At 46.8% G+C, this 23,760-nt stretch overlaps 1 protein-coding gene across 2 annotated transcripts in view; it reads left to right on the top strand.

The window, feature by feature from the left end:
• Positions 1-23,760, top strand: part of RAB31 (RAB31, member RAS oncogene family) — a 123,987-nt gene that overhangs the window by 22,685 nt on the left and 77,542 nt on the right. For both annotated transcript variants that reach the window (XM_081252445.1, XM_081252444.1), the window contains exons 2-3: positions 18,946-19,025; positions 23,241-23,322. In XM_081252445.1, coding sequence (XP_081108571.1) covers positions 18,946-19,025; positions 23,241-23,322 — 162 coding nt within the window. The remainder of the gene's footprint in view (positions 1-18,945; positions 19,026-23,240; positions 23,323-23,760) is intronic.

Genomic DNA, 23,760 nt, shown 5'->3' with positions numbered 1-23,760 from the left:
TGCATGCCAGGCTGGACCCTGGGTGGGTTTGGGAAAACTCCTGGGTCTCCACTACCCACACGTGCTCCAGGGAACCTCCCTTCCCAGCCCAAACCCGGTCCTGTTAGTCATTCCCGATGCTTCTGGGCCCTCACAACCCCCGGCAGCGGTGATAGACCTCTGCACTGTCTGACTCAGTGCCAGGGTTTGCCGTCTTGCAGCCCTGGTCAGTTCTTTGTCCCATGTCCGCTGCCTTTGGTGCCCTCCCTTTTAGACCAGGGTCTTGTTTGCAGAGAGGTCTCCTCGTTAGCTCCCAGATTTCGCCATGTGGACTCCCATGGCACGTGTGGCCTGTGTCCTCCCCAACTGTACAGCGGTCGTGGGACCCCATGGTGCACGTTGGCCCATTAATCTTTTCCCATTTTAGTTCTCATTTTTATTTAGTGTGGAGTTGCCTCTCCTAGTTCCTTTTCTCATCCACACCTTTAGTTTTTTTCTCTTTTTACTTCCTGTGTCATATTTGTGAGGAAATTTGGAATAAGCAGAAAAGATTTCTGGGTGTCCCCAGTGGAAAACTATGCATCATGTAAAGAACAGCCTTCCAGGGTGTCTGATTCTAGCCCTTTCTTGTCCTTGGTCTGCTTTTTGCCTCTCTAAGTTATAGATAACTGATAGCAATGCAAAATAATTACAGTCTACAGACATGGAAAAAACATCTATTTGTGTGGTTAAAATGACCTCCCCCAGGGCTTCCCTGGTGGTGCAGTGGTTGAGAGTCTGACTGCAGATGCAGGGGACATGGGTTCGTGCCCCGGTCTGGGAAGATCCCACATGCTGCAGAGCGGCTGGGCCCGTGAGCCATGGCCACTGGGCCTGCGCATCCGGAGCCTGTGCTCTGCAACGGGAGAGGCCACGACAGTGAGAGGCCCGCGTACCGCAAAAAAAAAAAAAAAAAAAAAGACCCCCCCCACCAGCATCAGGAAAAAAAGTCAGTTTCTTGTCCATTTGTAAATTCATTTCAACCTTTAATTGGATCATTCCTTTAATCCATATAAATTTGTGCTTCTCTGACTTCTGTGAATTGGTTGTAACACCTCATTAATACTCTCATTAATGATGAGGTTAATAAAGACTTTAACACATGTTCATTCTATATCTACGAGTCAGGATTTTGCCTACGGTAATTCTTCTTTAACATAACAAATATGTTAAAAGAATCAAAAAATAACAAAGGTGCGCTGTGCTTCCTGGTTAACTAGTGACAAGAAAGGACCCTAGTAAGAGGAAGCTGGATGCGGAAGAACTAATTAATCCTAAAGGGTTCAAGACATGGGAAGTTTTTCTCTTAATATTGGAGCCCTCATATATGGGTAGTGGAAACGTAAGATGTGCAGCTGCTGTGGAAAATGGAAATTTGGCTGCTCCTTAAAAAGTTATAGACAGAATTACCCTGTGACCCAGCGATTTCACTCCTAGGTATATACTGCAAACAGTGGAAAACAGGACCTCAAACAAATACTTGTAACATGAATGTTCATAGCAGTACTATTTACAACAACCAAAAATGGTAGAAACAACCCGAGTGTCCGTCAGTGGAGGCTGGATAAACAAATTGTGGTTTAGACACAAATATTATTCAGCCTTAAAAAGGAATGAAGTACTGATACACAGGACGATGTGAGTGAACCTTGAAAACGTGACGCTAAGGGAAAGAAGCCACTCACGAAAGATCACGTACTGTATGATTCCATTTGTTTGAAATGTCCAGAATAGGTAAATCAATAGGGACAAAGTAAATGTGTGATTCAGAGGCTGTGGGGCGGGGAGAATGGTGAGTAATTGCTAAATGAGTGTGGAGTTACTGGGGATGAAGAAAATGTTTTGGAACTAGATGGAGGGGGTGGTTACACAACACTGTGAATGGACTGAGTGCCACTGAATTGTTCACTTTAAAATGATTAATTTTGGGTTATGCGAATTGCACCTCAACAGCAACAAAAATGAGCGTAGGCAGCTTCCACATCTGAAATAGTTTACATTTGAGTAATTAGGAGGGGGAGGGTTTAGCTCAGCAGTTTTAATGTTTTCCCACCAGAAACACATGACACATAGGACACCGACAGTGGAGTTGACCCAGGAAGCACGCTCCCACGAGTTCCCAGGCTCATGCAGTTTCCAGGAAGTTTCCTATATTTCCACCTCATCAGCTTTGGTAACGCTGATTCATACAGATTACACGAGCCATACCCCACAGAGGCAAGAATCTATGATTTGGGTGATGGCCATTTAAAATTTAGATGATGTGAAGGGGTCTGGGGAGAAAATGTGAGTGTAAAAAGTTACGTTTATATAGACAAGCTTAAAGAAGAATACAGAATTTGTACCCTGATCCCTGTACCTGGATCACATCTGTTCATACTTAAAAGTAGTTACAAGGAACCCTTTGTATAGGATTACAAAGTTCAAATGCGTCAGAAAGGTACAGAATAAAAAGTGCAGCCTTCCTAACCTTTGATCATCACTGTTAATGTGTCCTTGTGATTTTTTTTTTTTTTTGCGGTACGCGGGCCTCTCACTGTTGTGGCCTCTCCCGTCGCGGAGCACAGGCTCCGGACGCGCAGGCTCAGCGGCCATGGCTCACGGGCCCAGCCGCTCCGCGGCATGTGGGATCTTCCCGGAACGGGGCACGAACCCGTGTCCCCTGCATCGGCAGGCGGACTCCCAACCACTGCGCCACCAGGGAAGCCCTCCTTGTGATTTTTTTTAAAGGAAATGTTTCAGGCTTGTGCGCTTGTGCTCACACACCCAGATTTTTTTTTTTTTAATAAAGGTGTCATTACAAATTTGTAAATGGATTTTTTCAATCGGTATATCTTGGAACGCTTTCCATACGTATCGGCTCCTACAGATGGACTTTATTCTTTTGAATGGCTGTGTAATCATCATGATGATAATCAGCATTTATGAACATTTGCGGGATGCCGGCGCTGTTCTAAGTGCTGTGGACGTGTTATCTCATTTAATCTTCATGACAATCCTATGAGGCCCTCCTATTGCTCCTCTTTTACAGAGGAGGGAACAGAAGCACAGAGAGAACTAGGAAGAAATTTAAATTTCGTGCGTCTGACCCCAGACCCACACTCTGACCACCCCCAGATTCTGCTCCCCTGTGCAGTTAGTTTTTGGGAAGGCGGGGGTTATCACTGCTTCTGGTTTACCCCTGACGGTTATTTTCTCTTCCTCCTTTGTTACAGCATCCCCTCGGATGTGTGTGGCCTGTGTGTCTCACACTCCAGGCTATGACCTCTTGGGGTCTCTGTTTTATTGGAGTTCTCTTCATGTTGTCCTGCAGTTAAAAGAGATAGGGAATAACTCAGAAGAGCAAAACAATTATGATTAAGGTTTGCAAAATTATTCCCAAGAGTGGCTATCAGATTTTGATCTTTTAGCCCAGAAAAGAGAGTGTGCATAATTTCTATAGCTTGGCGTGCATACAGAAAGAAATCTCGGAGACTCTTCTCTCCTGTAGGAGTGGCAGGTCCTGGTTGTCCCCCTGGGATGCCACATGGCTGAGAACCACACTGAGACTTTCTGGGTGTCCCCTGCCTGCCCTTCTACGTGGTGAATGGGTCCCCAGGATAAAAGGCGGGGCCGAGGAAGCCCCTAATCCCTGGGTGCCTCGGCCCTTGCTGTTTATTTCTTCCTTTTCTTTGCTCTGGGTCATTGTATCTCCCCAGCTAATGAGCTCCAGATTGAATTGTAGCTGGTAAGCCAGCCCACGGATCAGAGGGTGGGGCGCCGGGGTACTCTGTGAGTTCGTGGCATTATCAGATGCGGGGATATTGCGGAGAACAGTTGTGCACTGGGGATGCACGTTTTGGCTTTTTTGGAGAAGGAGCAAACGGATACTGCAGTGTTGCCAGTGTTGCCGGCCAGCCTGTTGCTACTGTCTTAAGCAAGCATAACAAGGAGCCGGTTTGGATCTAGAGTCAAGATTAAACGTCATAGAAAAACTCAAGCTCCAAAATGTTTTCCTTTGGTCAGCAGAACAGCAGGATGCTGCCGCTGTCTGTGTGTCCTGGCTGACCCTGTGTTTCTGGCCGCCAGCTACAGTTTGCCCTTTAGATCCATTTAGCAGAAAAGGATCCCGTCTCATAAAAATGCAGGCTGGGCGTGTGCTGGGAGCTCATTCTTAAATATCCTAATCCTTTTTTGGGAGAGAGGCAGGCACACAAAATAGGAGACTGTGTAGGCGGATTTACCAGCGTGTTTTCACATGCGTCAGACGCTTGGGAAAGTCTCTTTTATGCCAGGTTGGGTAAGACACAGATTCGTGGGTAGGAAATCAGAGTTTGAAATTAGCTGCTCGGGTCACGTGCTCAGATCGCAATAGAGCAGAAGTTTGTGCTCTGAGGGCAGAGAAGGTCTGCAATCCCTTTCCTCACCCCTGAAGGTGTCAAAACCACCAAGTGAAGAAACACACTTCCTTTGGTTCATCTGACCAAATTATTCTGTCAACTTTTGGCCTGGTTGCCTCAATCTAGCTTCAGTCTTCCTGCCTGCTTGAGAGAGAATTTGGTGGGGGAGGCAGGGCGGTGTGTGATGGGTCCCCAGAGTCAGAACATGAACAGACAACAGGGTCCAAATTGAAACCAGAAAGATGATTTCACTCCTGGAGCAAGTCATTGTCTTTCCTAGACTCTCCTAGACAATGATTTTCCTTCCTTGTTTCGTTTTCTAATAGTCAATCAGTTGTCTTTTTGTAAAGCTAGAAGACAGAAGTGGACATCTCCTAACAAATTAGAGGCTGCACATGGCTTTCCGTCACTTAGATTCTGAGTGCATGTGTAGCAATGCCTTTAGACCGTGACCGTGACCCGTGATGCAGATGAAATACACCCAGGGTTAGCGAGTGGCCGAGGGGTTGCTCCTGATGCTTTGGCTAGAGGCAGCCAGACGTTGCTGTTGGCCAGGCCCAGACATCAGGTGGCCTTTTCCAGGCTCTCTTTTGATGGGAGAGCAGCACATTATGAAGCTGTGGTTTGGCCGTAACTTCCTGCAAAAAAAACAGCATGCATGATGATGTGATGCGAGTCAGGGGCGGAGGGAAAGGGGCATGGAGATGGTGCGATATGACCAGGGGTCAGCTGTAAAATCCTTACAGATGTTTCCTCCTGGGGGTCAAGCTTCGGATGGGCAGCCTCCTACTGTGCTGCTAGTGGCCACTGGGAGGTTCCAACGTGCACTTGAGACCCAGTTAAAAAAGTAAGAAAGATACATGGTGTCCCACGGAACCCAAAGTAGGAATGCTGCTGGGCCTCGGGAAGGTAGGGGATGTACCAGAATCCCGTCTTTGGGCTGCTTGTCTTAATGTCTCTCTGCACAGCTGCTTCCCTTTTCCGATGCAGGGAGTTGAAAGGTGGCTGCCTCCAGCCTCCATTTTGCACGGTGTGGCTCTAGCCTCAGAGGGCTTCATCCCTGTGTTTCCCAGCCTCTGTATGTGTGTGGGTGGGTAGCGGGGCACACTGAAAGTCCTTTCCCCCAGTGCTGGCTTGTGTCTATTGTAAGTCTGTCTGTGACACCAGCGAGGCTGGTTGGTTGAGCAGAAATGTGAAATCGGGGGCTTGGGGGCAGTTGCAGCTTACGCCAGCCTTAGCATCCAGGGATTTTCTGTATTTGGTGGCACAGTATTGAGAAGATCCTAATAGATCATTCTCTTAAAATTTCTATTTCTGATTATATCTTATACATTGTATAGTATCTTAGTACATACAGTGTTGCATGTATGCCACTTGTAAATAGATATACACCTATCAGAGGATACACAGCTCATTTTCTGCAATGTGGGACTTGTCCTTTGTTCACGTTACATGTAGGATGTTTACCCACAGTGTCTCTGGGAATATTCAGTGATTCATACAAGGGAACAGCTCCTATCTTGAGAAGCATAAACTGCATATTTTCTTTCTTGACCTTAAAATAAACTTCTTAAAGAAATTTATATCCACAGATCTAGAAGTATCCACAAACAGAATTTCACAGTGTTGGTACATGATGTTCAAACACGTACTGATACCCTCCTATCAGCGTGAAGAGGAAGGTAACCCACGCTGTGGGGTTGTTATCAACGTATCTATACCTATTTACATAAAATTATGTTTTAATATAAAAATTAACCAAAGTTGTTCACTTATAGGAAACAAACTGCCTGTTACTTCACTTTGACATTTCTTAGCTCTGGACTTTTTCCTCCCTAACTTTTTTTTGGGGGAAGAATTCTGTTTTTACTTTGCCCATATTTCTAGTTAAGATAAGTTATCTGTACCAACATGAAATAACTCTAACATTTTGTTCAATCTTTTTTAAAATTGCAAATTATTTTATTAGGTTCATGCAGCGTATATTTGCATGATAAAAGCATTTTAATTTCTATGAAAACCTGACCAAGTTCTTTTTTAGCTTGCATCTTTTTTCTTCTTTGAGATGTAATTCACGTATAACATTACATTAGTTTCGGGTGTACAACGTAATGATTTGACCTTTGTGTATCTTGTGAAATGATCACCACAATATGTCGAGTTAAGATCTATCGCCTCACGTAGTTACGATCTTTTTTTTCTTGGGATGGGAACTTTTAAGGCCTACTCTCTTAGAACTTTTAAATATACAACACGGTATTGTTAACTCTGGTCCCCAAGCCATCTGCTGCATCCCCAGGACTTGTTTATCTCATAACCAGAAGTTTGTGCCTTTTGACCCCCTTTGCGCGTTTTGCTTTTGAAAGCCCTCCTGGCCCCGCATGCACGCTGAGATTCTCTAAGGATTTGTTGACCTGGGACTGGAGATGGTTTCGTGTTGGGGAAAGAACGTACGGAGAGGCCGAGGCCTGGAATTGGCTGGACCTCCTTTCTGCCAGTAGCGTGCTATGACGGGCACTGGGCCTCAAGCTCTCCATCTGCGAAATGAGAATGATGACCTCACAGGGTCACCGTGAAGGCCGAGCGCAGTAATGAATGTGTGCTCTGCCAGCTGGAAAGCCTTCAGAATGCAGGTTGAGGTCAAGAAAGGCCATGGCTTCAGTTTCTCCTGAACTTGGGAACAAGGGCGTGCGCCAGAACATCATGGAAAGGGCATCGTGAGGGGCCAAGGAAACCCCATGGGCCTGAGTAGTCTTCCCCCGGGATGGGGGCATGTTGTCCTGGGCGTGATGCTCCTTCTGTGTCCTGAAGAGAAAACTCCAGACCTTGAGGTCTGGCTCTGGGTCACGTTCCTGGGTGTGTCTCTCCTGCGCTTGCAGGAGAGGATACATCCCACTGACTCACCAGCGCCCTACACGGGGCCTGCTGTGTCTCAGACGCGGGAGGGGTTAGCGAACGGGAGAGAAATGCGTCATCACACCTGTCGCAGGGTGGGGACGCGGGTGGTGTTTGTCAGGAGGCACTAGGGTAAAGGATGGAGGTCCAGAGCTCGGGCTTGGAAGCACGGACTGGGTTCAATTGCTGACCCTTCCTGGGCCTGTTTTCCCAACTGTGATGGGCAATAGTTGTACATCTCTCAGAGATTTGGGCTGAAAATTAAAAAGATGATGCAGGTTAACATGGAGTCTAGCTGAACAAAACGTCAGCCGTCACCATCACCATCATCACGTGACTAACATGGTCGGTGTTGTTAACAGCTCATCGATCATCGTGATTGGGAACTTGGAAGCCCAGAAGCTCCATTTGTCCTGGAGCTTTGCCTGGAGTCTTTGCCTTCTCTTCCCTTTTCCCTGAGTCATCACTTTCGTTGTAATTTTGGCTCAGCTGGGCACGTGCACTTACTTTTTAGCTCAGGTTCACGGCAGCACCCTTGATCTTCACCTCTGTCGGCGGGAACATCCTCCTGTCTGACAAGGTTTCAGATTAGTTTTCCATTCTGGGGGTGGGGGGTGGTGGCTGGTATTTTTCAGCCCAGAGCTGTGCCTCAGCACTAATGACATGGCGTTGGCTCTGCAATTTAGCATCCAGCCAGCAGTGGAGGGCGGATCTGCAGTCATGTGCTTTCGTCTTTGACCTTCAGCTGGTCTTTGGCTGGGGAGCAGTGGGGGACACCGTGCAGGAATCAGAGGGCAGGTATCCATGGCTTTACTGCTTATTGTCAGCAGTGCACCCACTTAAGCTGTTCCTGGGGAATTCATCCACGTGGTCCATCTTCATCTCCAGCCCCAGAAGCCACACTGTCTCTCTCCTTTGGACAATGAAAGTAAGAGGGTGCCCCATCTTTGACCCTGGAGGCTGAGCCCTGCTCAGAGGCTGCCAGGTAAGGGTTCTTCTGGCAGGGGCAGCTGTGATGCAGGCAGCCTTGCGTTTCCTGGACGAATGTCTTAAACTAAGTGTGATAGTTTAGCATTATTCCCAAAGAGCATAGATTGAAAATGTGGGGGGTAGTAATTTCCCTCGAGCTGGAGATTCCCACTGCTGCCTTCTATGTGTGTTTTGTAAAGTCTCTGAAATGCTTGCAGAAGTGCCGGCTGACCGAAGGAACTTAAGCCATGAGAAAGTCATGCCGGCGTGATAGTTATGGGGATGGCTTTTCTCACACTCTGTAGGCCCAGCCCCCCTCGGACACACTTCCTCCCTTTCATGCAAGTCCCTTTTCTGACACTAGTGTGGGAATCAAGCCTGGGGCTTGATAGAGTTGACTGTCGTACGTATAGGACGATTCCTCCTATGTCATGGGTCAAAAACTATGGTTATTTAATGGGAACAGTGATAGAGTCAGGAAGGTAGGTTCGTTGTGAGCAGAAGCTAGTATCCCCAGCTTATCAGTACCCTACAGGTGTGTTGACTGTTTGCTCTTGTTTGCAGCCGACAAGGGTGCATGTGCATCCTCTATAATCTAGTGTCGTGATTAAGGATCACAGCAGTTAACTATCTACATCACACAGGATCTCGGTTTGGGGGTCAGCGAAGCATCGAGCATTAATTCAGATGAGCACGTGGTCTGAGGATGCCAGCTGTCAGGCTTGTCCGAGTCGGGATGTAAGAACGGTTCCTTCCTAAAAAGGGGGGTGGCACCCTACTCCCTTGAAAAAGCCCCGCCCCTTCCCCTGTAAACTAAAGCATCTGCCTCCCCATCTTTAGCCTCCCTCCTCCTCCCTTTGTCTTTACCCTTTAAAATTAAATCCCTCTTGCCAGGTGGGCGAGAAGTCGATCTGTGAACTTAGTTCTCACTCCTTTATTCTTTGGCCCCTGAATAAAGCTTGTGCTGTGTGTCAAAAACAACAAAAACAAAGACGGTTCCTTCTGTCCTCCCTGCACAACCCAACGTGAGCACCAGGCGAGCTCTCGGTGTGGAGTCTTAGCTCTGACACGATAGACTGGCCACCGTTATCTGTGAAGATGCCCGGCACATAGTAGATGCTCAATAAAAATGCAGCAGATGAGCGCAGCCTCCTAAATGCCTCTGTTTCCTGCTTTGGTTTCCCTCCAATCCTCTTAAAGTTCCACCCCTGGTGGGTATCGTTGGTTCCACTGCCCTTAGGACAAGTCCAGGCTCCAGAGGCTGGTGGAGACGAGGGGAGGGGAGGAGGGCGAAGCCTCCTCATCCGAGTTCCGGCGCCCTTGGGGTTCACGGCATCCCCTCCCACCTCAAGGGTAAGTTCATGGTGTGGCCGTACCAGCCGATCCTAAGGACGGGCAGAGCCCCCTGGGAGGTCATTGGGTGCCCGGGCTCTGATGTGTCCGTTTCCAGGACCGTGTCTGCTTCAGGAGCCCATTGGCTGGGGGCAGGGAGCTTGGTGAGAAAGGGGAGGCCAGGTCTCAGTGTTTTACAACCTAACCTGGGCACTGACGTCCATCACTTTCGCCATTTTTCTACTTTTTAGGAGCAAGTCGTTAGGTCCAGGTCACGCACAGGTGACCAAACACCAGGAGTCAAGGATCACTGGGAACCACTTTAGAAGCTGCAATTATGATCATTCTTTATCCTTACTTGCTAGATCTGCAACTCGGGAACCGTGAATATTGAGTGTTTTGTAAGAACACGACAGAATATAACAATAAAATCCCACATTGGTGCCGGGAGCCTATGCAGGCCAGGTGTCCCATGGAGCCAGTGGGTTCCCCGCCAGGAACAGGGCAGCTCGTGTCTCTGCCGTTTATCTGGTGACCTGTCTTGCCCCTTCATCAGCCCACACGTGCGTTGCTTGAGAGGAAACAAAGGTGGTAAAAGAACAGTTGGTTCCTTGGGCAGGAAGTGCGATTTAAGTAAAACACTGGGTTAAAAATTTTTTAGAACAGTTAAGGTCACACCTTCTAAGACTCAGATTCTCTGAAATTTCTGCTTAGCTGCACAGAGTTTGTACATCGGCACAGAGTGCTCTCTGGAAACGCCGAGAAGCAGTGGGAGCTATTATAAGAATAACGGAAGTGAAGGGGTGATGGAACTTGGCCTTCTTCCCCATTTAAGAAGTGTCTTCCTTCTTCTTTTCCTTCTTTAACTTGTCTGAGGAGTCAGGCAGGAGGAGGACTTCTTTCTGAACCGGGGCCGGGAGAGGGATGGGGCCTCTGCTGCCCCCCTTTTCTCATGCCCAATATGTGACCTTGGCTTCCCTAGAACTTCTAGGATGTTCCTTTGCCACCAGCAGGGTGGAGAAGCCACCCCCTGTCTGGGGCCAGAGCACTTGATGACTGAAAGAGTGCTAGACTTCGGAATCCTCCACATCTGCCAACTCTGTAATAGCAAGAGGCAAATAAATTTAACAATAGTAGAAAGGGACAGCATTTTTTTTTGGCTGCATTGGGTCTTCGTTGCTGCGTGCGGGCTTTCTCTAGTTGCAGCGAGTGGGGGCTACTCTTTGTTGCGGTGCGTGAGCTTCTCACTGTGGTGGCTTCTCTTGTTGCAGAGCACAGGCTCTCGGTGCATGGGCTCAATAGTTGTGGCTCACGGGCTTAGTTGCTCCGCAGCATGTGGGATCTTCTTGGACCAGGGGTCGAACCCATGTCCCCTGCATTGGCAGGTGGATTCTTAACCACTGCGCTACCAGGACAGCATTTTAAAACAGTATAAATATTTTCTTACTAGGAACAGCTTTTTTGGGGTGGATGACATCCTAGAAGTGAGATCACTGTGCTTTTTAAACACCCATCCAAGAGTCAGAGAAGATCAGGGGTCATCACCAGACAGGCTGCTCTAATTCCCTTCTCTGGAGGGATGCTTCCAAGATTTAAACTTGACCAGTGATAGGAGGAGACAAGGTGATTTGACTGAAGATCTTTTCACAGGCAATAGAGACAGAACCTGCAGATAATCTAGATAATGGACTTCTCAGACATGGACGTTAAAACATGTATGTTCATTACGTTCAAGGAAATAAAAGTCATGATTTCAAGCTTTGGCATGCAATCGAAAAGTGCACAATAGAAATTTTATGGTGAAAAAACACAATAATTGATATCAGGAAATCAGTAAATGGGTTCATCATCACATTAGGTACATCTGTAGAAAGAACTGGAAGATAGGTTAGAATAATTCCAAATTGAAACTCAGACAAAAAGATGGAAAATAGAGGGGGCTTCCCTGGTGGCGCAGTGGTTGAGAGTCCGCCTGCCGATGCAGGGGACACGGGTTCGTGCCCCGTTCCGGGAAGATCCCACATGCCGCGGAGCGGCTGGGCCCGTGAGCCATGGCCGCTGAGCCTGCGCGTCCGGAGCCTGTGCTCCGCGACGGGAGAGGCCACAACAGTGAGAGGCCCGCGTACCGCAAAAAAAAAAAAAAAAAAAAAAAAAGATGGAAAATAGAAAAGAATATAAAAGACATATATGGTAAAGGGAAGAAAGTTTAATACAGGCACAGTTGGAGTCCCAGAAGGCGAGAAGAGGTATGACAGACCAGAGGCGATGCTCGAAGAAGTGACAGTTGACATTTCTCCATAGAAAATGCCTGGCTGGGTGGCAGGAGCTTTAGTCACTGTCCTTATGACTGTTTGGCCCACTCCTGCTCCTATGAAGGTTGGGATTATTGGCAATCTTACTGGAGTCCAAATGCAGGAGACCGTGTTCCCCAAAGATCTCTTTACTCCTGGGGCGTTCTGCTTGGACTGCAGGCCTGGTTCACACTGGCTGAAACCCCCAGGTTGAAAGTAGAGTAAATTTTCCTATGGAAACAATAGTACAAATGGATGTCGGGGTCTTCTGTTGTAGAGTGCTATAGTGCAGGGGCAAGCTTGGGAAATAATCATTTATTTACAGCATTATGGCAACAGAAGAATACACACCTGAGTTTCAAATGATGGGCCAACAAATGCAGTTTGGAAGACAGCTGTCAGCCATCCCATTGACGTCTTGGGGTGGCCTGTGTGGTCTCAGTCACTACGGCCCTGTCTTTGATTCCTTTGAAAGTTTAGGTCTCATGTGTAAGTGATCTGGCTGCAGGGATCAGGACTTAATCTTGCCTCCCGTCCTTGTATCTTGCGGACTGCACAGGCACCAGTAAGGCAGTGAGGGCATGGACTCATGCCTTCTGGAGAGAGAGGGTTTGGCCAGTGGGTATGGGGGAGGGGAAGTCTGAAGGTCGATGAAGCCTTTGCTGATTATAGGACTGCAGGCAAGTCACGTAAACGTTTAGACCACAGCTTCCTAACGTGGAAGTGTGGACAGTACATCTGTCCTCTGAAGGGTTGTCATGAGCACCCAGTGAGATAAAGGAAGTAGACGTGTGCCTATGTTCCCTGTCGAACCATCTAATCATCTCTCTTGGGGCTTTCAGACTCCTCATTTTTGCTTATTTCTTCATATTCTCTAGCAGGATTTTTTTACATTTCTCCTGGGCATTTTTTTTTGGGGGGGGTACGCGGGCCTCTCACTGTTGTGGCCTCTCCCATTGCGCAGCACAGGCTCTGGACGCGCAGGCTCAGCGGCCATGGCTCACGGGCCCAGCCGCTCCACGGCATGTGGGATCCTCCCAGACCGGGGCACGAACTGGTGTCCCCTGCATCGGCAGGCGGACTCTCAACCACTGCGCCACCAGGGAAGCCCCTCTCCTGGGCATTTTTTGCACCTCAGACATGGCACCTTATTCCCTCTGTGTGGACTTGAGATTGTGTTCATATACATCTAGAGGATTGTGGACTTTTCCAAGCTGTGTTCACTATTGTCCTTGGGACCTCAATCTAGATGCTTAAATTCATTTATGCTATTTGTATGCTTAAAGTTCGGTCTGTAAGCAGTTTTTCCCATGAGAGTAAACAAAGTCTAGTGCCTCCCCACATGGGCGTCACGTGCAGGAGTGTGTCCAGTGTCCTGGACAAGGCCTTCACTCCCCTGGGTCAGACTCCACCCTGCTCTCAGCTTCCCTCACTTTTGGGCTCAGAGGATCAAACTGTCAGCCACCCCGCGGTTCTGCCTGTTTCTCTCCACCCACAAGACCTGGCTGGCCTCTCTCATCCTCCTAAATTCCTAACTTAACTCCTTCTCGACACGTCAGACACTTAAGGCTTTTTAGAAGTAATGTAACGCTTAAAGTCTAAACACTTAAATAAATGGGTGACTAAGTGAAACAAATAAACAAATAAATGTAAAAATCCTTGCTGTTTGGGTTCTGATTGCCAGACCAGAGACAGATGCTGGAGTTATCATTTCCATAGTTCACATTGTGTGCAAATAGTATTCCACCTCTTTGATGGTTTTTTTCTTTTTTTTTTTTTGCTGTACGTGGGCCTCTTACTGTTGTGGCCTCTCCCGTCACAGAGCACAGGCTCTGGACGTGCAGGCTCAGTGGCCATGGCTCATGGGTCCAGCCGCTCCGCGGCATGTGGGATCTTCCCGGACCGGGGCACGAACCCGTGTCCCCTGCATTGGCAGGCGGACTCTCAACCACTGCGCCACCAGGGAAGCCCTCTTTGATGTTTCGATAGGTCTGAGATGAAAGCTTCACGAGTACCATCTATGCCATAATTTATTTAAAATTATGTTTTAGGTGATTTCCACTTTTTATAAATAATACCTCAGTGAACTTTTTTTGTGCTCATTTTTTTCCCTTCTTTTAACTGCATTCTTAGGAATGGAATTCCTGAGTCTGTAGGTCTTGTTATCATTTGCAGTTTCCTTTCCATAAGACGCATGTGGATTTATAATGTTATCAACAGTATACATTCTTTATTAGTTTCTCAACCTTACTGCCTGTAAAGATGTCTAGAGCGTCTGTAGAGCAGTGCTTCGTGAGTTTGGAGTGGAGTGGCTGGGAGGAGTGGGTGGAAGGTCGGGAGGGGGCAGCTGTCTGTCCTGGGAACCCACCTTGATCGGGCCGTAGTGATTCTCTGCAGAGCTGTGTTGAAAAGGTTCCTGAAATAATGTGTCCTGAGTTGATTTGTGATGTCTTCCATTAGAGCAGTATCATGTAGCAGTGATATAGCTGCCTAGGATTTCCCGTTCTCTCTTCTGAGAGGTGGGAACCCTACCTGCAGCCTGTTGCCCTAGTCCAGGAGTGAATTAAGTGACACCTAGAGATTTATGTGGCAGCAGCTGAAAGTTTGTGGTTCGTGATTCCATAATTACAGATTTACACGTGATTAATAATTGGGACCATTCAAACAGCAGAGAGTGTCATGGCAGAATATGTGATTGTTTGCAGAGAATTGTATTATTAGCCCCCAATAATAGCAATAACGTCTATGGGAGGAATATCAGAAGAGGGATCCCTTTCCCAGGAAGTACCAGGAACCGATAGCTCGGCCTCAAAACGGCTCTGGTATCAACCGTACAAGTTAGGATACAGAGAAACCCGGATTATCCCCCAGGGAGGATTGTACTAAATTTTATTCTTGCTTTGTGCAGTCAGAATTGGTTTTATTCTTGTGGAAGCGACCTAAATGTCCATCGACAGATGAATGGATAAAGAAGATGTGGTATAGATCTACTATGGAATATTACTCAGCCATAAGAAGAATGAAATAATGCTGTTTGCAGCAACATGGATGGACCTAGAGATTATCATACTGAGTGAAGTAAACCAGGCAGAAAGACAAATACATGATGTCGCTTATATGTGGAATCTAAAAAAAAAAAAAAAATACAAATGAGCTTATTTACAAAACAGAAATAGAGCCACGGACATAGAAAACAAGCTTATAGTCACCAAAAGGGAAAGGCGGGGAGGGATAAATTAGGAGTTTGGAATTAACATATACACACTGCTGTATATAAAATAGATAAACAACAAAGACCTACTGTACAGCACAGGGAACTGTACTGAATATTTTGTAAGATACTGTAAGGGAAAAGAATCTGAACAAGAGTATACAGATGTAGATGTGTGTGTGTGTATAACTGAATCACTGTGCTGTATACCTGAAACTAACATGACATTATAAATCAACTATACTTCAGTTAAAAAAAAAAACTGGTTTTATTCTAATGCCTCCCCGGTAGTTGGCAATATGTCTCCCTTTCATTAAGGCAAAACCCAGCAGACGTATCTTTAGGACATGTGACTCTACTATGGAAGTAGAGTCTGGAAAGCAATAGTAAAAGCATTCCTTGTGGGTTCTAGAAATGGACTTTTTTTAAAAGAAATTTACATTTGGCAGGGCAGTTGATTTAACCTGATGAGAGCCTTTAAGGATTTCACCGGGACTCAGAAAATTAGGTTCTGACTCTGTGGCCTGCTGTGTGACCTCAGCAGCCACGCAGCTTCCTCTTGTGCAGAGCTAGAGGCTGGACAGGGCTGTGACAGTCTCCTCATCTCAGGAAGCCAGCGAGCTTCCTTCCGTCGGTGTCAAGTCCACCGGAAGTAACGGGGCCATGGAGAGCCATGAGCAGCCTGGGCCTCGGCCCTTCTCTTTCTCCTCTGCCTCCTTATCCACCCAGGCTTTCCTGCTTCAGACCTTTGCGATTTCCTGTGGGATAGTCATGACTCAGGGCGTTTTCCTCCTGTGTGTGTGTGTGTCACGGTTTGAATGAGCTCCTGCAGGAAAAGGAAGTCACCAAGCTGAGTGATTCATGAGAAGCACCGGCATCCTGCCTGGCTCCTCTGCCATCCTCAAGCCGGGCCTTCCCCTCGTGGCCGGAGGGGGAACAGCAGGCACGGGAGGACGAGGTCCTCAGGTCATCACAAAGCCATTGGCCCCGCAAGATGATTTAGGCCGTGCTTTGTAAGAATATTTTCCTTTCGGAGAGAAGCTAAAATTTTGCCTATCCTTTTGTCCTGTTATTTCCTTCCTGTCAATTGTATAAGAGAGAGATGTTGGGAGTTAAATTATAAAGAGAAAAGAAACACTGAGTGTATTTGTTGGAAGAATGAACTTCAATCTACATTTGAGCAGGCTGGCTGCTTTAACTATGCAGGACCAGGGGTATTTTAGCTTGAGTTACCCAGAGAAGATGATGAATAATTTGGAATTTTGGCTTTGGAACATTTCATCTTTAAGGGTTGGCCTCGCAGGATCCATGGGCTGTTTGGAGGATTTGGAGCCAGTTTTGAGCTGAGCCCTTGGGTAGAGCAAATGGATGCACTCCAAAACATGCCCCCGGAGCAGAATCCTGACCCCAAGGACGCACCTTCGGGCTGGAGCCCTGGAGCCAGCCCCTCCCTTAGAGGGTGAGCGCAGTGCCCTGCTGCCGGGCGGAGGCTGTCAAGGGGCCGTTGTCCGAGCTGGGGAGGAGGGCGGCCTGGGTGGCAGCCCAGTTCTTCCATGTCCAGTGTCTCCAGGGCTGCGAGGACCGCAGGATGGCAAGGGTCTGCTCATCCACGGGGGCTTTAAGAGCAGCTGAGATGGGAAGGAGGGCCTTGTGGTTTGCGGGGAGTGAGGAATGTTAGCTGTAGTCCCTCCCGAAGGTGCAGCTCAGAAATAGCGGCGTTGATTTGGAGTCAGAGGAGCTGATGTTTCCATTCTGTCCTCACCTCTCTGAGCTCTGCACAGCGATCCCCACACTGCAGAGAGACAGTGCTTGGTGCGCTTTCCCTGGGGCTTGGGACCACTGCAAGACGTGTGCAACGGGAGGTGACGCCTTCTGGACACTGACTTTCTGATGAGATTCCTGAGCCCACAGCCCTCTCGCCCCAGGTTTGCTGCCATGGTCCCCTGAATGTAGGAACGAGAGGGCGTGCCCGTAATTCAGATGGGCAGTGGTGTTTCAAATCTCATTTCATATTTCAGTGTCTAGAGAAAAACACCTTTTTTCTGAGTTTCAGCATTTTCTCCTTGATCTGTAGGCTTTTAACGTTATACTTTCAAGAGAAGTGTATCAGTATTTTTTTTCCTTCTTGGGCTAAATGTGTCTCGTTTCCCTTTCACTATCCGTCTCAAGTCTCTGTGATGCCCTCAGAGCAGGGCGACAGGACTTCTCTGTGCGCCCTGCGGCCACTCTCAAAGCACAGCTGCTGGCAGCTGGGGCAGTTGCTTTGCTCTCCTTCCCCTGCTTTCTGGGCAGTCTCTTGACTTCACCTTGTAACTCTTCCTTTGAAATTTCCACTTCTACCATCGTATTTTTAATTTCTGAGGGGTCCCTCTTAACTTTCTGAATGATCTTCTAAAATCGCATCCTGCCCTTTTTTTTGTGGGTATAAATGTCTGGTATTTCTTAGCTGAGCCTTTCTTTTTAAAAGATTAAAACGCATCCCCAAAGCTCTGTTTGCACAGGGGCTTGTGGGTGGGTGCACACGTGGCCTGTAGTTGGGGGACGCCACATATCAGGGTCTGCAGGGTTTTCCTCTTCCCCAGAGGGGCACCCTCGCCCCTTCCATCTGGGGTCCCACAGGCCAGGGCAGTAGCCCCGGGGCCCCCTGAGCTGCATGTGGAGTCCCAGCCAGCCGGTGGCTGATACACACTTCCTGGAGAGTCAGCCTCCTGGGTCCTTATGGAATGTCCCTCCCCTGGTTACGTGCCTGGGTCCCCCAGGGTGTTATTTTGTGCAGCTTTTCACCTGATTCTGATTCCAGCGTTGCCTTCCAGCTCTTGATACCTTCAGGGAATGTGGGTGTGGACTGACTTGCTCTCCTCCCTGCAGGACCTTTGGCTCCAGTGACACACCCTCCCCCAACACTGCTTCTCGCTGTCATCACTGGTCTGATGGTTGTCTCTTCTCCCATCTCTTTGACCTTGTGAATTTGTGTTTTGTATTCCTTGAACCATTTGACCAAGTGGTGTGGAAGGGACTGCAGAAAAACGCATGTGTCCTAGTTCCAGTGTGTAACTGGACCCCTATCCTAATCAGCTTTAAAGAATTATTTAACAGAGAAAGAGCTGAGATGCGACCTTTATATAATTGAGCAAAACTGGAGGTTCTTATGCAGCCATCCGATTCTAGAGAGAAAATGCTAGAAAGGCAATAATTAGAATTCATCATTTGTACAGGGCGATACCTAGAAAAATAGATTACATCTTTTTAGAGTGCTAAAGTTTTGAACAAAATCAATTTTATTTCTAGCAAAACAATGTGATGCATTGCCATATGTCTTAGAACCCTCCAAAAATTTCCAAATTTCTGGAAATAAATGTACTGTGAACATGCCAGTTCTAGGTTACTTATTGTGTATAGATGGGACATGTTTCTTTCTTTCTTTTTTTTTTTTTGCGGTATGCAGGCCTCTCACTGTTGTGGCCTCCCCCATTGCGGAGCACAGGCTCCGGACGCACAGGCTCCGGACGCACAGGCTCAGCGGCCATGGCTCACAGGCCTAGCCGCTCCGCGGCATGTGGGATCTCCCCAGACCGGGGCACGAACCCATGTCCCCTGCATCGGCAGGTGGACTCTCAACCACTGCGCCACCAGGGAAGCCCGGGATGTGTTTCTTAAACTTATTTTTACCATACTACTTTTCATTTTATGAAAGCAATACGAGTTCATTGTTGAAAATGCTGGTATGAAATAGAGGAAGATATCCCCCTTCCCACCAACTGGAAGTAAGCTCCCGTGTCCTGGGTTCTGTTTAGACTCGGTCAGAATCGGCGGCCTTGATCTTCACGGCTGTGTTCTCTTCCTCTTCCAGGACACCGGTGTCGGGAAATCGAGCATCGTGTGTCGCTTTGTCCAGGATCACTTTGACCACAACATCAGCCCAACCATTGGGTGAGTTCTCGTCTGTTCTTCTAATTCACCTTTCCTCCTTTCTCAGCACTCAGAGAGGTCATTCTGTGTCTGAGCCTTCAAGTGGTTTTCATCCCAGCCAGTGAGAACCAATCCCAACTGTAAAGACTTGGACAGAAATTCAGGGACTTTTAGGCAGTGTGTCCAGTCTTACTGTCCCTGTCAATCCCCTCCATCCCCCCAACCAGTCTCCTCACACTGCAGCCTAAGGCCACTTCCTTGATCTCCAAGAGCGTTATTCTGCAAATCATGCTGGCTTTATTTCCAGATGGCAGTCGAGACTTGGGGCAAATCCCTGAGGGTTCTGCTTTGACTCACCTGCCGGGAAACCGGGAACGCATCCACTCACAGCAGAGCTGTCTGCGCAGCCTGTGGGCAGATTGATTTTCCTTTCCTGGCTTAATCCAATGTCAGCATCTCCTTTCTAATGCTTGGGAGGGGAGGGGAGGATTGCTCACCCCAGACCCCGACCTTGGAACGTAGGAGCATTTTCCTGTTCCATTTTCCCCTTTCCTACGGATGCCTTTGCCAGATGCGCTTTTGCTGTGCTGTTTTGCAGGTGCCTGATATTTCACTGTCTTAGAACTTGGCCTGGCTTATTTTTCTCCCTGAAGACAGCATGCTCTCTGCAGAGAGCAGGGTTTGGTCTTCCTCAGGAGAGAAACAATGTGTGTATAAATTTTGGGAGCTGGGTAGGATTGATGAGGACAGGGCAATGGTCTCCATCAGCCGTAAGTGGAGAAAATTCATGGCGGGCACACAGCAAACTTCTGACTCACAACAAGTGAGTCCTCTGGGAGTCCACCTCCCTCCCACTGTGATCGCTGCGCTGGGGAAAGACCCAAGGCTGTGAGAGGGCAGGGTTTCAGCAGCGAAAGTTCATCCTTATCGTCCTGTGACTCATAAGAAACCCTGGCTGCTGTTCAGGCAGATTGTCAGCGTCCTGAACAGACATGTGTGTGCACCTCCCTTTCTATTTCGACCTTTACAAGGAAATTGTGTTAACTTCTCTGCCAGATTTTGCTTCCCGCGGGGAACGAAGTCAGTTCAGCATTGCTCACGCCCATCGCTCGAGAAGGCAACTAGAGGGAAGAGAAGATGCCTGAGAGTCTGAAGTTGTAAGCTAGCAAGGAGGCTGAAAAAAAACCCCAAACAACCAAAAGAGCAATGGTTGTCAGTCTTCATTTCAAATAGTGATAGTCTTTCTCCTAGTGGCAGGAAATCAGGAACAGAGGGGTGTGTGTGCATGTGTGCATGTACACGCGTGCGTGTGTAGTGTGTCTGCACATATAGGTATATACGTACATATATATATGATACTCATTACTGCTGTGACTAGAGCTGTTCCTCATGGGCTTACTGTGTACCGAGGGGGGGATTTCACAGCTATCATTTCCTCATTTGACCCTACAACAGCCCGTAGATCGTGCAGAATAGATTTGGGACTTGTTTCACAGGTGAGCAAACTGAGGGACTTTGTGAGCCCCCGTTCCACAGGCTGGCCGGCGCGGCCTCTGCACTCTCTCCTGACTGTGTCATCAGATTCTTCTTTGACCAGGGTCAAGGCCGTCTCTCAGGTCTCAGATTTACCCACCTCTTATCTGTAAAGTGAAGGGGTTGGCCTGGATTTTTTTTTTTCCCAGTTAGTAAAGTCTAAGATTTTAAAGGCACAAACTTAGTTTTCTAAGCCTGAGAACTTGTTAAGGGCAGAGTTGCTGTATTATTTATCCCATTGCCTAGAATATATTGAAAAATGAATGAAAGTCTGCTTACATCAAAGTAGAAACAAAAACAAAAATAAGTAACGAGACAAAATATTGATATAGCTGTCCACATAAAATTCTAAAAAGCGTTTTTGGAAAAAATTCATAAGCCAAGTTACAGGGCAAAGATTTAACTGGAAAAATATTTTTAAAAATATACTGTTACAAAAAGTTGGTGTAAAATACTCAGAAAGTACATAAGAAAGGGATGAACATCCCAACTGAAAAGTGGGAAAAGGTCATGAACTAAAGATTCACAAAAGCAAAACAAGTGAACAGTAAACACTAAAATGATGTCCAGGCTTATGATAACTATAACAAAAACAGGAATGAGATACCATTTACTTTGTGTCATCCTGAAAGATTTGAAAGATTCTTGGTTGGGGAAAAGGTCATCTCCTACACTGTGGTGGGCATATAGGTTGGTACAACCCACCGTTTGGTGAACATAGCAACATGGAGAATATATGCTTCTAAGAAATAAGTCCAAAGAATAGTTGTACAAGGACACAAAGGTTTAGGTACAACGATATTCATGTAACTATTGTCATAATAGGGAAAAATAGGTGATGAAGATGAACTTACATCCATAACATGGTGTGTAATATGCAGTCCCTTTAGATAATGTTGATCTATATTCATAGAAATAGAAAGATGTCTACAATATATAAAGTGGAGGAAACCCAAAATTTATGTATCATCAATTTGGGGGTAAAAGTTGTGTAAAGATCATTTGGAAGGACATATACCAACTTATTAGCAGTGATTGTGGCTAGGTAGTGAAATTACAGTTGATTTTAGTTTCCTGCTTTATTTTCATTTTTTGAATTTCTTTTTTGTGAAATACTTACATTGCTTTTATAATGAGAAAAGTAGTAAAGATATTTTTATTTTTGGAATATATTTGCTCTGACCGGTAATCTGGGATGTATAGTTTAAGAACTCTTAAAGAAATGAAATGTCATGGGGCAGATGTGATATTGATCATATTAGGTCATATCACTTAGAAAAATACTTAGAATTTCCATTTAGTACAATTGTATGTTGAGAATTAGAACTATTAACCTTGGTGTGTGTGTATGTTGTGGGAACAGTATGGGAATTGCAGGGCCGAATACCTTTCTCCCTGGGACTTCCGTAGTTTGCCGCTTAGTCTTGGGGGAAAGGAGTAGAAATTGAGGAAATATTACTGAGATGAGTGCTGAGTGGTTGGTCGCAGGGCTGGACTCTGCACTGGACCAGGAGGGCCTGCGGAGTCCATGAAAGTGAGAGACGCCCTGACATGTTTCCCCTGCAGACTCTGGTATGCATCTCCTAAGGAGAACATGAGGAGGACACCATTACTGTACCTAGAAAGTTAGTTCGATTCAATGATAATATCTGACACATAGTCTAAATTTAAATTTCTCCAGTTGTCCTCAAAATGTCTTTTGAAGCACTTTTCCTCCTAATCCAGGGTCTCCAGGGTCCAGTCAAGGTCCATACAGTGCATTTGGTTGTTTTGTCTCTTTCTCTTAATCTAGAACAATTCCCCTGCCTTTTGTTTTGTTTGCTTTTCATGACACTGACTTATTCCGAGCATTCAGGCCGTTGTCTGGTAGAATGTTTCCCATTCCAGGTTTACCCGATTGCTTCCTCATGATTAAATTCAGATTAAACATTTTTGCCCGGAATGCTGCACAGGTGATGCGTGTACTAATCCCATCACATCAGGAGGCTCCTCATGTCTGGCTGTCACAGGATTGGAGAGGCTTGCTATTTTTTAATGAATGGGAAGCTTTATCCAGTACAAGGGTTTTTACATGTTTCCTGAGCACAAAGAAAAAGCTTTAAGGGGAACTATGCAAAAAAGAAAATAGCAAGTGTTTCATTATCTACAGAGAATTTCAAATCCTTCCTTTTTCTTGGAGAAAACAAATGTTTGTTAAGCTACCCATCTTTATCCCTGCACTTAGGCAAGCAGGATGGGAATGAGATACAGTATTCTAATCATTGCTACCAGTGCTGGATTCATAGAGCAGGGAGTATGCGCCACTGTTTGCGCCTCTGCAGGGCCCACACTGTCAAATGCCCGAATACCAACTGTTCTTTCACTCTTCACTGTGGTGATAATATGTTTTTTAAATCTAAGGTTTTATTTTCTTTCCTGCTTTCAGGCATAATCTTAGAACAATTGAAGATAAATGTTTTGGAAACAGTGTTTTGAATGCATTCTTTGCCTTCTCCCCTGCTAAACCCCCCGTTGTACTAACAGGAAATGCAGAATATTTTTTTTGGTGACAGGACTCCACAGCCCTTCTTTCCTCTCCGTGACCCCTGAGAGGACAGCTTCTGGAGTCCTGCAGAGGCTCCACCGTCACTTGTTGGAAACAGGAGTCTTCGTGAAGGTTGTAGGGGTGATCCGTAACGTGGAGATGTCGGTTTTCTTTTTCAGGGCATCTTTTATGACCAAAACAGTGCCTTGTGGAAATGAACTTCATAAGTTCCTCATCTGGGACACTGCTGGTCAGGAACGGGTAAGAACGTGCTGCTGCTGGCTTTCTAGGGAAAATCCTGGGGGAAAAAAATGCCAGCGACCAACTGTTTCTTTGTATTTGGCAAGACTACTGGTTGCGAGTGATAGAAACCCAGCTTGACATAATTTAAGCAAAAAAGGAAATGTACTCTTCAGCTATGAGAAAAAGAAGGGGGCAAAATCATCTTAGGGTGAGGCTGAGTTCCATTCCTGCCAACGTGCTGTCCAGGGCGTCTGTCTCTATTCGGTTTTCTTGGCTTGCTTACCTTTATTTTATTTATTTTATTTTATTTTATTATTATTTTTTTTTTGTGGTACGCGGGCCTCTCACTGTTGTGGCCTCTCCCCTTGCGGAGCACAGGCTCCGGATGCGCAGGCTCAGCGGCCATGGCTCACGGGCCCAGCCGCTCCGCGGCATATGGGATCCTCCCGGACCGGG

Source organism: Mesoplodon bidens (assembly GCF_964165515.1).
Source record: "Mesoplodon bidens genome assembly, chromosome: 13".
NCBI classification, from domain to species: domain Eukaryota; kingdom Metazoa; phylum Chordata; class Mammalia; order Artiodactyla; family Ziphiidae; genus Mesoplodon; species Mesoplodon bidens.
This window is presented reverse-complemented; position numbering and strand designations above follow the sequence as displayed.